Source organism: Mustela erminea, chromosome 2 (genome assembly GCF_009829155.1).
Source record: "Mustela erminea isolate mMusErm1 chromosome 2, mMusErm1.Pri, whole genome shotgun sequence".
Taxonomy (NCBI): Eukaryota; Metazoa; Chordata; class Mammalia; order Carnivora; family Mustelidae; genus Mustela; species Mustela erminea.
Genome location: NC_045615.1, coordinates 162549901 through 162565656, shown reverse-complemented (window position 1 = coordinate 162565656; position 15756 = coordinate 162549901). Strand labels below are relative to the sequence as shown.

General features: G+C 42.8%; 1 protein-coding gene across 2 annotated transcripts in view; it reads left to right on the top strand.

The window, feature by feature from the left end:
* The window catches only part of ANTXR2 (ANTXR cell adhesion molecule 2), a 145104-nt gene that overhangs the window by 90094 nt on the left and 39254 nt on the right, over positions 1 to 15756 (top strand). For both annotated transcript variants that reach the window (XM_032334698.1, XM_032334699.1), the window contains 2 exons: positions 35 to 202; positions 509 to 589. In XM_032334698.1, coding sequence (XP_032190589.1) covers positions 35 to 202; positions 509 to 589 — 249 coding nt within the window. The remainder of the gene's footprint in view (positions 1 to 34; positions 203 to 508; positions 590 to 15756) is intronic.

Genomic DNA, 15756 nt, shown 5'->3' with positions numbered 1-15756 from the left:
CGTCTGGTACAAGTATCTTCCCTTTGTTTTAAAGGTTCGTTGGGGGGATAAAGGATCTACTGAGGAAGGTGCGAGGCTAGAGAAAGCCAAGAACGCTGTGGTGAAGATTCCCGAAGAAGTGGAGGAACCTGTCAGGCCGAGACCGCCTCGGCCCAAACCCACATACCAGGCTCCTCAGACGAAGTGGTACACGCCAATTAAGGTCAGTGTCTAAGTTTTCTGTGACTTAACTGAGAGACTGTAGCTAGAGAAGCAATGACCTCCTTAGCCCCCCACAGTCCCCAGGTAAGGGAGGACCCAGTGTCCAGCAGCCATTCATGAGCCGTTCTGACAGCTAACTGTTTCTCAGTGGCAAGGACCTTCGTTTTTGTCATTTATTTTTGTTTGTTTAGGTTAGGGAAGAAATGAGAGGAGAGAAGAAGACTTTTGCGTATTCATTTTAATGCTTTATTTAGTGACTAGAGGTCAAATGCGTGCCCTCGGCATTTACAAATCCTGCTTCCCCCAGGGTCGTCTGGACGCGCTCTGGGCGCTGCTGAGACAGCAGTACGACCGGGTTTCCCTGATGCGGCCTCAGGAAGGCGACGAGGTTTGTATGTGGGGTGCGGTGGCCAGGAGCGGAGCGCCTGGGTCAGTATGACAGAGGTGGTGAAGTAATAATCACAGAGAACTTAAAGCTTTCCCTACTCTTGGGGAAGGAACAAGTTATTGTGTGCAAGTTCCTATTACATGGGGCGCTTAATAAATGATCATCTACTGTTAGAAAATATCTTCGAACCACGGTTTACCACGAGTCCCTTCTCAAGGAACACGTACACATTCTGGTCTGTCCTACACATACTCCAATAAGCGCGCTCATTGCTTCAGCCTTTGACTGGGACTGGGACATCACATTCTGAGGTTTTGCCACTTTCCCAAGTGGGAAGGACAGACTTGGGATTAGTCGTTGGAGTCTTTCTCTACTGAGGCCCAGGGAACAGACAGAGCCTCCTGTTCTGTCAGGTATAAATATATATTTCTGTGCTTTCAACACTGATGCAAGCTAATAAATATATCAAAGTGTCTTTTGGTAGTCCTGCCTTAGCCACAGTTCCCGTCACCTGTAGTCAGCCGTGGCCCAGAGGCAGATAATCCTTCTGACTTACGGCCAGAGGGCCAAGAGCAGCCTGAGGGCACATCACAATGACTCCGTCATTCCTCTCACTTCCTCTCGTCACACAGACATTTTCTCATCTCACAGCATCACAAGAAGAAGGGTAGGTGCAGGACAATGATGTTTTGAGAGGAAGACCACATTTACATAACTTTCATTACAGTGTACCACTGTAATCTTTCTATTTTATTATTAGGCATTTTTGCTAATCTCTCACTGCACTTAATTTATAAATTAAACTTTATCATAGGTGTGTATGTATGGGTTTGAACAAAGTGTACATAGGATTCCACACTGTCTGTGGTTTCATACATCCATTGGGGATCTTGGGGTGTATCGCCTGTGGATAAGGGGAGACTGCAAAGCATCCTAGAAATCTGCCATGGTGAGATATACATACACTCACATTAAAAAAATACGTACACACACATACATGTGTATACATTTTTCCTACCCAAGAAGCCTATTTGATGTTTTTTTGTTTATGGAAATTTGGCTAGAATTCCTCTAGTGTTACGATTTCTTTAATATATTAGCACTATTTTTTGTCACTGTAAGAAAAATTGCTGAAGACATTTTCTTATGTAACTGCGGACGGGTTTGGTTCAGACACAACACTGTTAGCAAGAACAGGATCATTTCGTTGTGTGTCACCCTGACCGTCCTCCTGATCACCAACTCGGAAGTGAGTGAACTTTATTCACCTCAACTTCAGAGGAGCTGAAGTTCAGTCAGGTGCAATAGGCTGTTTTTTCAAGGATGGAGCGATCAAAGCAATTAGTCGCTATTTTGCAGTGCCAAACTAAGTTATGTTCAGTGTTACACACTTTAGCGTGGCGCGTCATATACAAAAACATATAAATCTTCAAAATTTTACTTCTATGAACTGAGGGTCATTTTAAAAAACATCTGAGTTCAACCATTTCGGAAGTCCGGTTTGAGAATTCCCCACGGATCGCTTATCCTTTGCTTGGACAACAGGTAGAGATGACACAGGTGGTGTATGAAGGAGCGTCTTTTGTTACCAGACCACTGTGGCTAATAGAAAGTGAAAGGCCTGGTGGGGAGTGTTTTCGAGAAGAAACAAATAGGATGAATGGATGGACAGATGGAAGGAAGGAAGGCAGGAAGGCAGGCTGGCTTTCATTTTCAGGTTTGCTAATTTTTATACCAGTTTATGCATTTCTTACATTCTCTGCTAATTTTCTTTTTGGCTTCTTTTGCATGAATGAAGCTCTTCAGTCGCTCTATTCTTATCCTCAGGAGCACAGTAAATATTGTTACCGACAAGGGCAGCCATGGGACTCTGTGATATTTGTGTCTCCCCAAAATCTGACCACTCATAAGACACGTAATCTTAGTAAATGAGTTGGTCAACTTTAAAAGACTTTACAGGAACTGAAATACATCAGATAATATCATCCAAAAAAGTAATATTTAATTACTCATTTATATAAAATCACGGTTGCATGGTGCAGAGGCATAATTTGTATGGACCCGTGAGCATCCCACAAATTTGATTTGAAAAAAGAGCAATGATATTTCTTAAATTCCAATACCTTTTTGCCGTTATAGTATCTTTCATTTGAGAAACGAAGTGATTTACCTAGTGAGAAAAAGAGGACCTAGAGGTAGAAAAAGAATCAAGATGTAGAGCATATTTGGCACTGCTAATTTTGATGTACATTTGGTGGATGATATTAAAATGGGATGATTTGCTTTGGTAACGCTTTGTTTATGTGTGAGAAGATCATCACGGGTCATCATTACCTTCTACTTACTGTGGCTAGTTAAGCCCTCAAAAATTAGATGGACTGATTTTTTACGAGTTCAGTATGTGTAGACCTGGACTGTCTCCTAGATTACATGGAATAGAGAACATTTTCAGTTTAGGAGACCAAGATGTGCAAGTGGCAGTGGTTCCCGCTTCTCTGGCTCTTTGGGTCGCACACTCTAGGTAACCCAGAGTGGAACCACTGACTGGGGAAACTGGTCTAGGAGTTTTTCGGACAGCTTTAGGTACTCGTATTGACCTGTGATTGGATACCTTAGCACATGGAAGGGTAAAATCCTATCTTCAGTCTTACTCCTATGAATCCTGTCAGTACTTAATTAAAATACCTTGGGTTACTAGGACTGTCATGAACGGTTTCGTGTGTGTGTGTGTGTGTGTGTGTGTGTACTTGATAGGCGTATAGAATAGGGATAATCATTGTCCTTCCAAACTTTATCACTTTTATTTCACAAACCTATTGTTCCATTAAATTTTCCCATTGAATATTAGGAAATTGGTGGGTAGTGTCGTATTAGGTCAGAGACCTCGGTCCCCGCCAAACGTTGGTCTTGGCGTGTGGAGCAGCGCAGTGGGCAGATGTTATTAGCTATTCAGGACAGTCTTTTTAGAAGAAACTTTCTTATCAACATATTAGTGGGTGAAAAGTTTTGCAAATCATGTATTTTCCGGAGCTCAGGAAGCCTGTGCCAGCCCGGCCTGCACGTGTCGGAGGGGCCGCCCGGCCGCGCGTCCGAAGCGGCGTGTGCGGTGCCGGAGCCAGCGGAGGCCCTGGAGGCGTTTCGGGTCGCGGGAGGCGAGGCAGTTGCTCCGTGTTGTCGAGACAAGCCAGAGCGAGTGTCCTTCGCGAGCGTTACCGGAGTCGTGGTCAGTCGTCGTCCGTCCTAAAACCCAACACACGGGGCCGGCGAGCCGAGGCCGCGCGGAGACCGCAACTCGGCGGCGGCCGGGCTGGGCGGAGGCTCCCCCGTGGCCGGGCCGGCGCGGGGTCCTCGGCGCGTCGTGGTGCGGGACAACCGTCCTGTGTCTTACCTGGAAGCTGCGTCCCGCGGGCGGTTCGGCGCGAGGAGCACGTGGCGCGGGGCTCAGCGGACCCTGGTTTCCCCGCCGTGCCCCGACGGCACCAACCGCTCCCTTGTGCGGGGGTGGGGGGGGGGATGCTCCGACGGCGCCGCGCGCTCCTTCGTGCGGGGGGGGGGGGGATGCTCCGACGGCGCCGCGCGCTCCTTCGTGCGGGGGGGGATGCTCCGACGGCGCCGCGCGCTCCCTCGTGCGGGGGGGGGGATGCTCCGACGGCGCCGCGCGCTCCCTCGTGCGGGGGAGGGGGATGCTCCGACGGCGCCGCGCGCTCCCTCGTGCGGGGGGGGATGCTCCGACGGCGCCGCGCGCTCCCTCGTGCGGGGGGGGGGATGCTCCGACGGCGCCGCGCCCCCCTCTCCCCACCCCCGGCTCAGGCGCGGGCCCGGGGCGCGGGGGTGCGGGCGGCGGCGGCTGGCCCGGCCGTCCGCGGAGGCTGCGCCGTCCCGCCCCGCGCGCGCTGCCCGGAGGCCCGAGACACCAAAGGCGCGAGCGCGGGCGGACGCAGCTGCGCTCCGCGGCTCGCCTTGGGCGCAAACAGAGATCTGACGGCGCCCGCCTCGGCGGCGCTGGGGGGCGCGGGCGCGGGGCGGCTCCGGAGACCGCGCGGCGCCGCAGCATCTGCCGCCGCGGGTCCGGGGGGGCGGGGGGGCCGCGCGTCCAGATTGCGGCCCCCGCGCCCGCCGCCGCCGCGGAGCCCCGGACGCGTTTGAAGGCGCGCATCAAACGGGCTGCGGAGCGCGGCGGGGGCGCGCCCGCGTTTCAAAGCGGCGTTTGTTGTGCGACAACCAGGGGTCGATGAATCCTGCCTCGCCGCGCGGGCCGCTCCGGAGGGCGGGGGCTGCAGGCGCCGCGGCGGGAAGCGCGGAGGGAAGCGCGGCCGGCTGCGGAGCGGTTGCACCGACCGGTTTCCTCTCGGGGGCGTCCGGGCTGCGCCGAGGTTGCGCTCACCTTCGGCCGGCGCCGCGCCCCGGAGGCCGCGTGGACCCGGGCGCCGCAGGGGAGGGCCGGGGCCGCGCTGGGCGGGTGGGTCCGGGCGGGTCCACGCTCCGCTTTCAAGCGGGCGTCGCGACTTCTCACCCCGTGGCGTGAAGGACATGATTTTCGGACGGACGCACACTTGTAGCAAAACAAGATTTAGAAAAGCCCACTGGCTTTTTGGATATTAAAGTAAAACGTTAAGTCAGAAGCCAGGATCGCAGGTTCAGGCATTTTTCTTTCTGAGGCGTTTCCCGCTCTGTCTCGCAGGTGCGGCCGGAAAGGGCCCCGGAACGTGCGCTGCGAGCGGGAACCTTGCAAAGATCGTGACTCCCGCACGCTCCACGATGCGGCGTTTCAGTGCGGGTCTCCAGGGTGCGGCAACGCAGTAGTCTGTGCTCCTGCAAACCGTTAGTTTTAAGGCAATTCGGGCGCCCTCACCTGAGGGACACCTGCAGGGTTCCTGGGCGCTCGGGCAAAGGCGTCCTCTGCAGCGCGAGCAGCCGGGGACAGCGGCCTGGGGGAGATGCTCGAGGACGGCCGAGTCCCCTCCGTCCGGTCACAGGAGCCGCAGAGGCGCGTGGTGCGTCTCCAGTTAAGCCCAGGGTGTTGCGCGAGGAGGACTCGATTCGTTGTGCAGGTAGGATTCAGGTTTGAAAAGACGGACCGTAGCTGCTTTCAAAAATGCAGTCACTTTGACAGAGCCCCATGGCTGGCCTCTGGTTTTAAAAAAATCTATAAAAAAAAAATCTGAGAACAAAGCACAGGTTCATTTAAAAGGCTCGGGAGAAACCTGGTGACCTCAAGGGCGAGCGAGGAAGGCGGCCCCCTTGTTCCCTCCTCTGCTTCTGGCTCACGCTCACTCGGCCGCGTCCTGCTGCTGCGGTCTCCGGCTGGAAAGGAGCCCACCCGTCTTCCAGGGCAGCTGCTTCCACGCTCCGACCCCAGGATCAGGGTGAGGGCCAGCCTGCTTCCCTCACCCCGCGCTCGGGGCTCCTAAACGCTGCGTCTTCAGACCGGATCGCCTTCTGCTGAGCGAGGGCCTGTGCCCCTGCCTTTGAGCTCCCCGTCGCATCTGCGAAATGTAAACCACTCGTGGGTGTTTCCGAACAGATTGAAACCTTCCCTCAAGCGACCTGATATTTCAGATGTTTTCGGTGCTTGGACTTCCGCTGCTAAGGAGTGCGTTTTTACACTTCGGTGTTAGCTTCCTTCTTAATATTTTGTGTCCTGTAGCTGGACTTTGCAGTAGATTTTTTAAGAGCTGTAAGAAAACCCTTTATTTTAGGCTGGGTCATTGAGGCCTCGTGTACACAGAATGTTCCTGGTAGCTTCAGACCTTTTCTTTTTTGAATCCTTCAACGAAAGAATAGAGGAAAATATCAAGCTTTTTTTTTTTTTTTTTTTTTTAATACTCAAGTGATTGCTTACCTTTTATTTTTGTAAGATCTGAAATTTTATATGATGGTTGAAACCAATTATGATTGACACGAGTGGGAAAAACTACCGTCAGAGTTTCCTAGCCTTTGTGTTATCTCTACTGTCTTTCATTCTGATTATCTCTTGTCTATATTTTGGGGCACCCTTAAAATACCTGAAATATCCTGCTTAAATTAGTAGAAGTAATTAGCTTTGGCTTATACGTATTTGAAAGATAAATTTTTACTTGAATAACACATGGACATGCCATTATTCCTGCAATCCCACTGAGTATGTGTGGATATGTGTGTGTGTATGTTTACTCTAAATATATCTGTGTAGATCCATGTAGAACATATTTTCTCAGTATGTGTGTTATCAACTAATGCCTGTTTCAGTGGAAAATAATAATTTCAGGAAAGAGATTATTTTTTTGATACTATTTCTTAGGTTAAATAAAACTGTCTCTTAATTATGGATAAAAGCAGGCAAAAGTACTGGTTCAGTTTGGTTCCCTAAAGTGGAATATAAAATATGTGAACTGTAATAATTTATTACCAAAAAAGACTTATTTCTTCAAAGAAAGTATAAATAGAACCTGGATACTTAATTGGCTTCTTAACCCTCCAAGCCAGGCATAATTTGGAATTACTGGCCTCATACATATATTATGTATTGACTTATAAGTTTACATTTTCTTGGTTAGAATTGATCAACCAGCTTTTGAAGGTCAAGAGACAAAAATCACTATATTAGTGTAAATACCCTCTTCTGAAATTAATGTGCTGATCTTAGAAACAAGCTTTTTAAAAAAATCATCAGTGAGTTCTGGCACACTAAAACAATACTTCAAAAATATTGAGACTTAATATTGGTTGTCCAGGGCTAAATACATTATTTTCTTAGCCTTAATATACAGGATTGCTGTAGAACATCTTGAGGACAATGATTCAATCATCCAACTGGGAGCAGAAATGTCAGCACAGATACAGTTTTTTACTTTTTTTTTTTTAACCATTTTGAGTACTTTTTGTGTAGCCTTTTACAATATTAATTATGGAGGATTAAATATATTTAAGTAAATTACTTTATAATTCTAATAATTTACAAAAATCTATATTATTCTGCATGTATTAAATATTTAGCTTTCAATGTAGAGCTCAAAGGACCCAGGCCAACGGGGAAAAAAAATACATTAAATTTTGTAGACAGTTTATTATTTTAACAAAGTACATTATGTTGGTGCCTTCATGTCTACCAGACCCCCATTTGTAAGTTTAGTTTAAGGAAAGCTTTGTAACTCATGTAAGGAAATTGGCTTCAATAGGAAGCTTTTATTGCTCCCTTATTCTTCAAAATGAATTTAAATGAACACATTATATAAATATATACTTTAAGGAGAAATAATTTTTTTTTGCTAAATATCTTTCATTTTTATTTCTAAATAAAATAAAACACTTGGATTTTTATAATATACACTTCTAATCTCTAAGTAAGTCCTTTTTAAAATTGCTTCGTGTCTTTATAGTTTCTGTTACTTCTGCACAGAAACAAATCGCAACCTCTAATACCTGAGAAATTTGTAACTGATATAACTTTCAGGTATGGAGTAAAAATGATTTACTATTCAAACTTTGAGAGAAATTGTTTCAGAAATACTGGTGGACATTCACTTGTTTACCTTTATATGACTGGATTAAAAATTTTATTTCAAAGGGTTCCAAGGAATTTCTTGAGTGGTTTTTTTTTCTTTCTTCCTTTTTTTAAAATTAATGAAGTTGAGGTAGGTTTTACAAACTTGCTCCCGTTTCAAAGCCATTGTACCTCTTACCTCTCTCCTTAGAGAGGTCTTTTCACTTCAAGAATGTGGAAAAAAAATGTATCTGATTTCCTGAACTTTAGAGTTCCATAATATTTCTTAGCAGGTTAGTATGCTGAAAATAGTTTATATTATACCTGTATTTTAGAGTCTTCTCCAGTACTAAGTACATTTTTTTAAAAAGATTTTATTTATTTATTTGACAGACAGAGATCACAAATAGGCAGAGAGGCAGGCAGAGAGAGAGAGGGAAGCAGGCTCCCCACGGAGCAGAGAGCCCGATGTGGGGCTCTCTCCCAGGACCCTGGGATCATGACCTGAGCTGAAGGCAGAGGCTTTAACCCACTGAGCCACCCTGGCGCCCCAGTACTAAGCACATTTTTGTTTTGGATCAAAATTAAAGATTTCAAAGTTTTTTTCTTAAATCAAGCACGGTTTTCTGCTTACAGTAAATTCTTCTATTAGAACCATTTCCTGACACTAATGGTATCTTAATGAAGAGTTGATGATGAATTCAGTAAATTTTACTCAAATATCATTAAGATCTACCCTAATGAGAATGGGCTATACACACAAGGATTATATGGTTATGCAATTATCCACATGATATCTTGTCATATATCATATCCTACATTGCTTATCTAACAAAGTAAATCCGTAAAACACATTTCAATAAAGAATTCAAATAGCACATTTATATCTATAGTGTACAGATAAAAGCTGTATCTAGAGTTAAGTGTGTTTACTCTTGGATTTCTTTCTCTACCTCGTTCATTTCTCTCTTTTCCCTCCTCCTAACTTTGGTTGACTCCTAAGGTTTAATCCTTGGTCTCTTGTTAGTCTCACGAGTCACTGTGTTCTCCAGAGAGCGCCTGGACGGGCGCTGCTTCGCTGCCATCATTAGACAATTCCTCGTCTCTCCTAAATTCTGCGGACTACCACTGAGAGCGTATATGAATTTCTTCTTGGGTGTCCTGTTGTCACCAGGTCTCTACGTATGGCTTCCGAACCGTAGTTACTAACTACACAGCTTTTCTGGCCGTTGTTCCCTCTACACTTCACCTGATGTATCTAAGTCAGTGGTTTCCACAACTCAATGAACAGGGTCAAGACGTTAGCTTTCTAATTCTGTGTATGGAATCTTAGGCCAGCAAATCACAATATTTCACTATAATGCAAAACAATGAGCTATTGATGAATATATGCGTTAAACTCTAGTGATTCTCAGGAGATACATCATTTTGACTTTATACACTTTAGAATTTTTGTTATCAGGACTTATGATTTTAGGTTCATGATTCTTCCCCTGAGACTAAGCTACTAAGAAAATTAAGACTTCAGAGCATTTCTGAAATTTGATAAATTTGAGTTAATTCTTATAAAGATATGGCTGAGGATGCTGATATATAAAAGTGTTATTTATGTGGGGCTGAGATTTATCATTTTGGATGATAATTAATTTATAATTCAATCTACTGCACATTTCCTGAGTTACAAAAACAAGACACCATTTTCTTTTGGGTGGAATTCTGAATGGATAAAAGGTTATCATTTTTATTAATTCTCTTTGTCAGGTTATGTTTCGTATGTTGTTGTTTGCAGTTGTATTGTTCTCTCTCTCTCTCTCTTTTAAGATTTTATTTATTTATTTGACAGACAGAGATCACAAGTAGGTAGAGAGGCAGGCAGAGAGAGAGGAGGAAGCAGGCGCCCCACTGAGCAGAGAGCCCGATGCGGGACTCGATCCCAGGACCCCGAGATCATGACCTGAGTGAAGGCAGAGGCTAAACCCACTGAGCCACCCAGGGGCCCCTGTTCTCCTCTTTTTCTAAATCAGATTTAGTCTTTGCTGAGCATTTGATCCAAGAAGAGTTTTCAGCGATTGGAGTTCTTGCTAGATCTGTGTTTGTCCCAGTGACATCGTATATTAATGGCAGTCTCTTCTATGATCGTCTCTGTGCAGAGCTGTATGTGGCTTATGCTAGCTCTGAGCGCCGTGTTGGTCCAGTTCATGGAGATGCTGGCTCTTCGGAGCAGAGAGAAGAGGGCTGATGATTGAATTCAGTTCATACTCTCCAGAAGAGGTGTGATGGCTTTATCTGTCCTCTGAATCCAGATTTATGAACTAGTCCTATGCTCTTAACTAGATTAGTTCCTTTTCCATTAACTGCTTAAAGTAGGCCAGCTGTCTGAGCTGTTGGTTGTAAATTTGCTAATGTCTACTTCGTTAATCTCAGATACAAAAGGCAACAGAGAACAGGAACAAACTTTTAGGACCTTGGGTTTTCACAGCCTGCAATGAGCATGGAATGGTTACAGGAATGAGGAATTGAAGGGATAGAAGGAGGCGTCACACTGAGGAAAAGGGGGTGACTTCTGTCATTAATCTTAATTAATTGTCAAGAGTTTTAAATCTGAGTTATTAATACTGAAGTTAAGCCTTTAATGCACTGTTCAAGCTTTGGCATCAGATGCTCTTTTATGAGATAAGAGGTTTAGGAGGGAGAGTAGGGGGTGTGTGTGTGTGTGTGTGTGTATGTGAGAGAGAGAGAGAGAGACTTACATAAATATTTTCATTTACATCTTTCAAACATTTCCCTGGGTTAATATTCAGGCCTTCACCTTTTGACAGTTACTGTAGGGCAGTTAGGAATTATAGATAAGTAACAATAAATCCAAATAAAATCCCTAGGTACAGCATCAGCAGTAAATCTGAATGATATTACTTTCATGGTTACTAGCATACAAAATACTTCACCGAAGAGGAAATGTCGGATTATGGGCTAAAATAGACTGAGGGAGCATCAGGAGCAGAAAGAGGAAAACGGGAAGAAAGAGGAAAAACATGAAAAACGAGGAAGAAAGATTATTCCTCTGAAACACATGCAATAGGAAAGTCAAGTGTTTATTTAAATAATAAGCTGCAAATTATATGTTTGTAAGGTTGCCTATGCCACTACAGTGAGGCATTAATCATTTGGAATGAAACTGACCCTTGAAATGACTAAGACATCTACTTAAAATCTCTTTTTTTTTCTCCCCCCTAGCTGTTCCATTCATGTTTGTCGGGTTAATCTTTCACTATTAAATCTGTGTTATTATTCTGTGATACTTTAAAATGTGAAATCACAGAAAACTCTATTATGAATATTTTGGCTATAGAAAAATGACTTGCAATTCTTCCAGATTAAATCTGTAAAAGCACATAAGGATCAAAATTTAAGAATACGGTTTCAGGATTAAATCTCATGTTCTCCATGCAAAATAAAAAAACAAAAACAAAAACAAAGAGGGCTTCAGTGAAAATATGCAACGCAATAAATTAGTTTTTACATGTATAACTGACTTCTGACGACTGTGAACTAAACTTCAGTAGCAAGTTATAGTCAGCGACTTAAATATTAGTGTCTACAAATTTGAAATCACGGATTTGGCTTGAGACATATATGTTTATTCTTTGCAGCAATGTTTTCTTCTTTTCATTTTTAAAAAAAGATTTTATTTATTTATTTGAAAGAGAGAGAGAGTGAGAGAGAGCATGAGAGGGGAGAAGGTCAGAGGGAGAAGCAGGGTCCCTGCTAAGCAGAGAGCCCAATGTGGGACTTGATCCCAGGACTCTGGGATCATGACCTGAGCTGGAAGTCTGTGGCTTAACCAAATGAGCCACGCAGGTGCCTGTTTTCTTCTTTTATATTAGCTCTAAATGTAAATAGGAAAAAGCATGAAAGTGAAATAGTATTTATTTATTCACCTATTTATTTTTATACACAATAATTATTGGAGAGACAAGCAAAAATGTGCATATGTCAACAGCTTAGCTCTTAATTTATAGTTCGTGGACAGCCAGTAAGGGGTTGGAGCTGGGCAGTAACATGATCCTCTTGAAAGGTTCTCAAATCAATTTGCAACAAGAGTGGAGATAATTTGTGTTCTCCTGTAGAGCTTAGCCCCTTTATCAATGTTTTTGTCTTTGTCTATAGTCCTTTCATGATGACTCATGAAAAAGAATCATATAAAAATTTTGAAATAGCAAGTCTCGTGGATTGTCAAGAAGTCAAGGGGTTTCTTGGATAAGGTAACACTTTTTCCAGTAGGAATCCTATTCTTTTTTTTTCTTTTCTTTTTTTGCTAAAGGGTTGATAACAATTTAGGTTTATTAGCGACCAAAAAAGAGTTTCATGGCTTCAGATATTTATCTTGATTTTTCAGGGGTTTTCTTCCTTGCGTCTTCGGGATATGTAGATAGATAAATGCAGCTCAGGTGTGTGATACCAGTGTACATGAATGTATGTGTGTGTTCATGTGTGTATGTTCATGCGTACTTGAGGAGTGTTTATGCATCTAGTGGGGCAGCACTGCCGGTACTTGTTGAGGGCACTGCTTACTTCAGGAAAGAGGAAATCTTTCCTTTTTAAAAAAAAAAATTAAAATTTTTTTATTGACATCTAATGTATTATTTATCCCCAGGGGTACAGGTCTGTGAATCATCAGGCTCACACACTTCACAGCACTCACCATAGCACATACCCTCCCCAATGTCCATAACCCCACCACCCAGAGGGAAACTTTCATAGGAAAGATTCAGAACTCAAATCCAGCTAACAGTCGTTGACTTAGGTATGTTCTGTTCAGTATATTCAACACTTCGTTGTGCTCAGAGTGAGGTGTCTGTATTATTCCCATATTAGACATGAAGAGTGTGAGACCGAGGTGTTTAGTGAATTTCCCAAGGTTATGTTGCTGGAAAGTAATAGAACCTGGATTCAAACCCACGTTTTCCGGTTTCTGGTTCAGTGAGCGCTCCGTTTCGCCCTGCTGTCGTTTCTCAGGGCAATGCTTTCTTTTCCTTCCTGTTCAGACAATAACTGACCGAATTAAGACAATTATACAGGTCGGGAAGTACTTTCAAAATTTCAGTTTTGAATCTGGTTCTTTTGATACAGAAATTATTAATTTTGTATCAATGTCCATATCAATAAATTGTTTTGGAATATATACAGACTGCATGCACGTTATTCCCTCTCTATGTAATGTACATTCACTTTTGCATGCATCTGTAAATAGAAGATAACATTTAGAAGTGGCAGTAGAGTTCTCCGAAAGTTGATAAGGATCTTTTACATCATAAAGGACCTGAGAAGTTGTGTAATTTATCTTTTCCCCCGGGCCTGCAGTTCCACGCTCCAGAAAGAAGACCATGTTCAAAGGCACAAGAGGTCGGGCATATCTGTGTATTCCGGGAACACTAGTGTTCTAGCCTGGGACAAGAACTTGGGGATTAGGGAAGTAAATTATGAGAAGAAGCAGGATTACAGAAGTCCTAAAGCCCTTGGTGACATATTGGTAAGATCATTACATTGGGAATCCAGAGGCTTAGATCCCTATACTGTCATTGATTAGCTTTAAATCCAGCACAAATTGCCTCTTCTCTCTGGTCTTCAGTTTTCTGATGTGTATATAGAGAAATAAGTGATCACAAAGACATCTTTGAACTCTAGCAGTCTTGTCTTTTTTCCCCTAATTTGAACCAAGCCAGTGATATGAAGACAGGACTTTTCCCACAGCGTTCACAAGGCTATCCCCAGGACATTGTGCACTGTCTCTTAGCAGGCTTTAGTAAATTCTGATGAATAAAAAAATTTATGTCAGTAGAAAGTTCAGTCTGTTGTTTACAAACTTGTCTAAACTAATTAGTACTTTTTTAGTGATTAGACATTTTGTAATCCCATCAATATATTTTTTTAAAGATTTTATTTATTTATTTGACAGAGAGAGAGATCACAAACAGGCAGAGAGGCAGGCGGAGAGAGAGGGGGAAGCAGGCTCCCTGCTGAGCAGAGAGCCGGATGGGGACTCGATCCCAGGACCCTGAGATCATGACCTGAGCAGAAGGTAGAGGCTTAAGCACTGAGCCACCCAGATGCCCGAGCCCATCAATAATTTTAATACTACATACAAACAACTTGAAATTATTATAACACTGTATGTTAACTTCACTGGAATTAAAATAAAAAATGATACATACAAATATTTTACAAGTTACTTTAAAAGCTAAAATGTTGCACATATTCCTCACCATATTCTGAAACGTGTTGGAAAACGATAATGATACTATGATTCTAGATCCATAATGGATACTCTGCTGCTATTATGCTTTAAATAAATTAAATAAAAATAACTCCATATGGAAGAAAGTAGAAAGAATACAGATTTAAGAGAGCATTTAAATTTTATGCCAGTTTTCTGTCTTTTTAAGGCTAGTCTATTTCTCACTGCTTTTCTTCTTTCAGAAAAAGAGAAGATACTAATGTGTGATATTGGATTATCTCTATTGTCATTTTGATATGTTGCAATTTGCTGCCTTGTGTCACAACTGCAAAGTAATTTAAACACAAATTTTCTTTTATTTAGTGCTATGGTAAGCAGTGAAGTACTAATGTGTTTCTGTCATTAAATATATATAACTACATGGAACCCTTCTCCCATTGGGTCTCTCTGAAATTGATTTTCCAACCTGAGTTATCAGTGGTGGACAAATGTTAAATGAAAATCAATCACTTTGATTTAAATTAACCAAATACACTTCTATTAAGTGGTCTTTTTCCCTTAACTAGATGACAACACTTTTGGTGATCTCTAGTCTTTAAATGCTTTTAATATAAATCTCTAAGGACAATGGTTTGATCATAGTTTTATTCTTATAGTAGAATTACCTTAACTCTTGATTGGTTAGATAAAATTTTATTTTAGATATTATTTATAAATCAAACAACCCTGAATTAGTATTATTTTAATATCAAATTCTTAGATCTTTAGTATTTTAAGTGTATATTAGAAATATTTCATTAAGAATATAATGTGGATAGGGGCACCTGGGTGGCTCAGTGGGTTAAGCCTCTGCCTTCAGCTCAGGTCATGATCGCAGGGTCCTGGGATCGAGTCCCGCATCGGGCTCTCTGCTCAGCGGGGAGCCTGCTTCCCTCTCTCTCTCTCTGCCTGCCTCTCTGTCTACTTATGATCTCTCTCTGTCAAATAAATAGATAAAATATTTTAAAAAATTAAAAAAGTATAATGTGGATAGAAACAGCAATTTTACAGGGAATTATAAAGATCAAGCAAGACTTGGAAACAGAGCAAACTTTAGCTTCTTTTCCTTTTTTTTTTTAAATTTTGTTGTAGCGTATGGTAGTTCTGTTCTTAATTTTTTGAGGAAGCTCCATACTGTTTTCCATTGGCTGTATTAATTAACCTACTAATTTACTTATTATTTATTATTAATTTACTTATTTGTAATTGCTTGTTTGTAATTTATTTTATTTACTTATTTATTTTTTAATTGAAGTACAGTTGAGACACAATGTTACGTTAGCTCCCGGTGTACCAGATAGTGATTCGACAACGCGTCTGTATGCCATGCTGTGTTCACCGTGAGTGTGGCTGCTGTCACCGGACAATGCCGTGACAGTACCATTGACTGTGTTCCCTGTGTTCTGCCTTCTCTCCCTATGACTTTAAAAC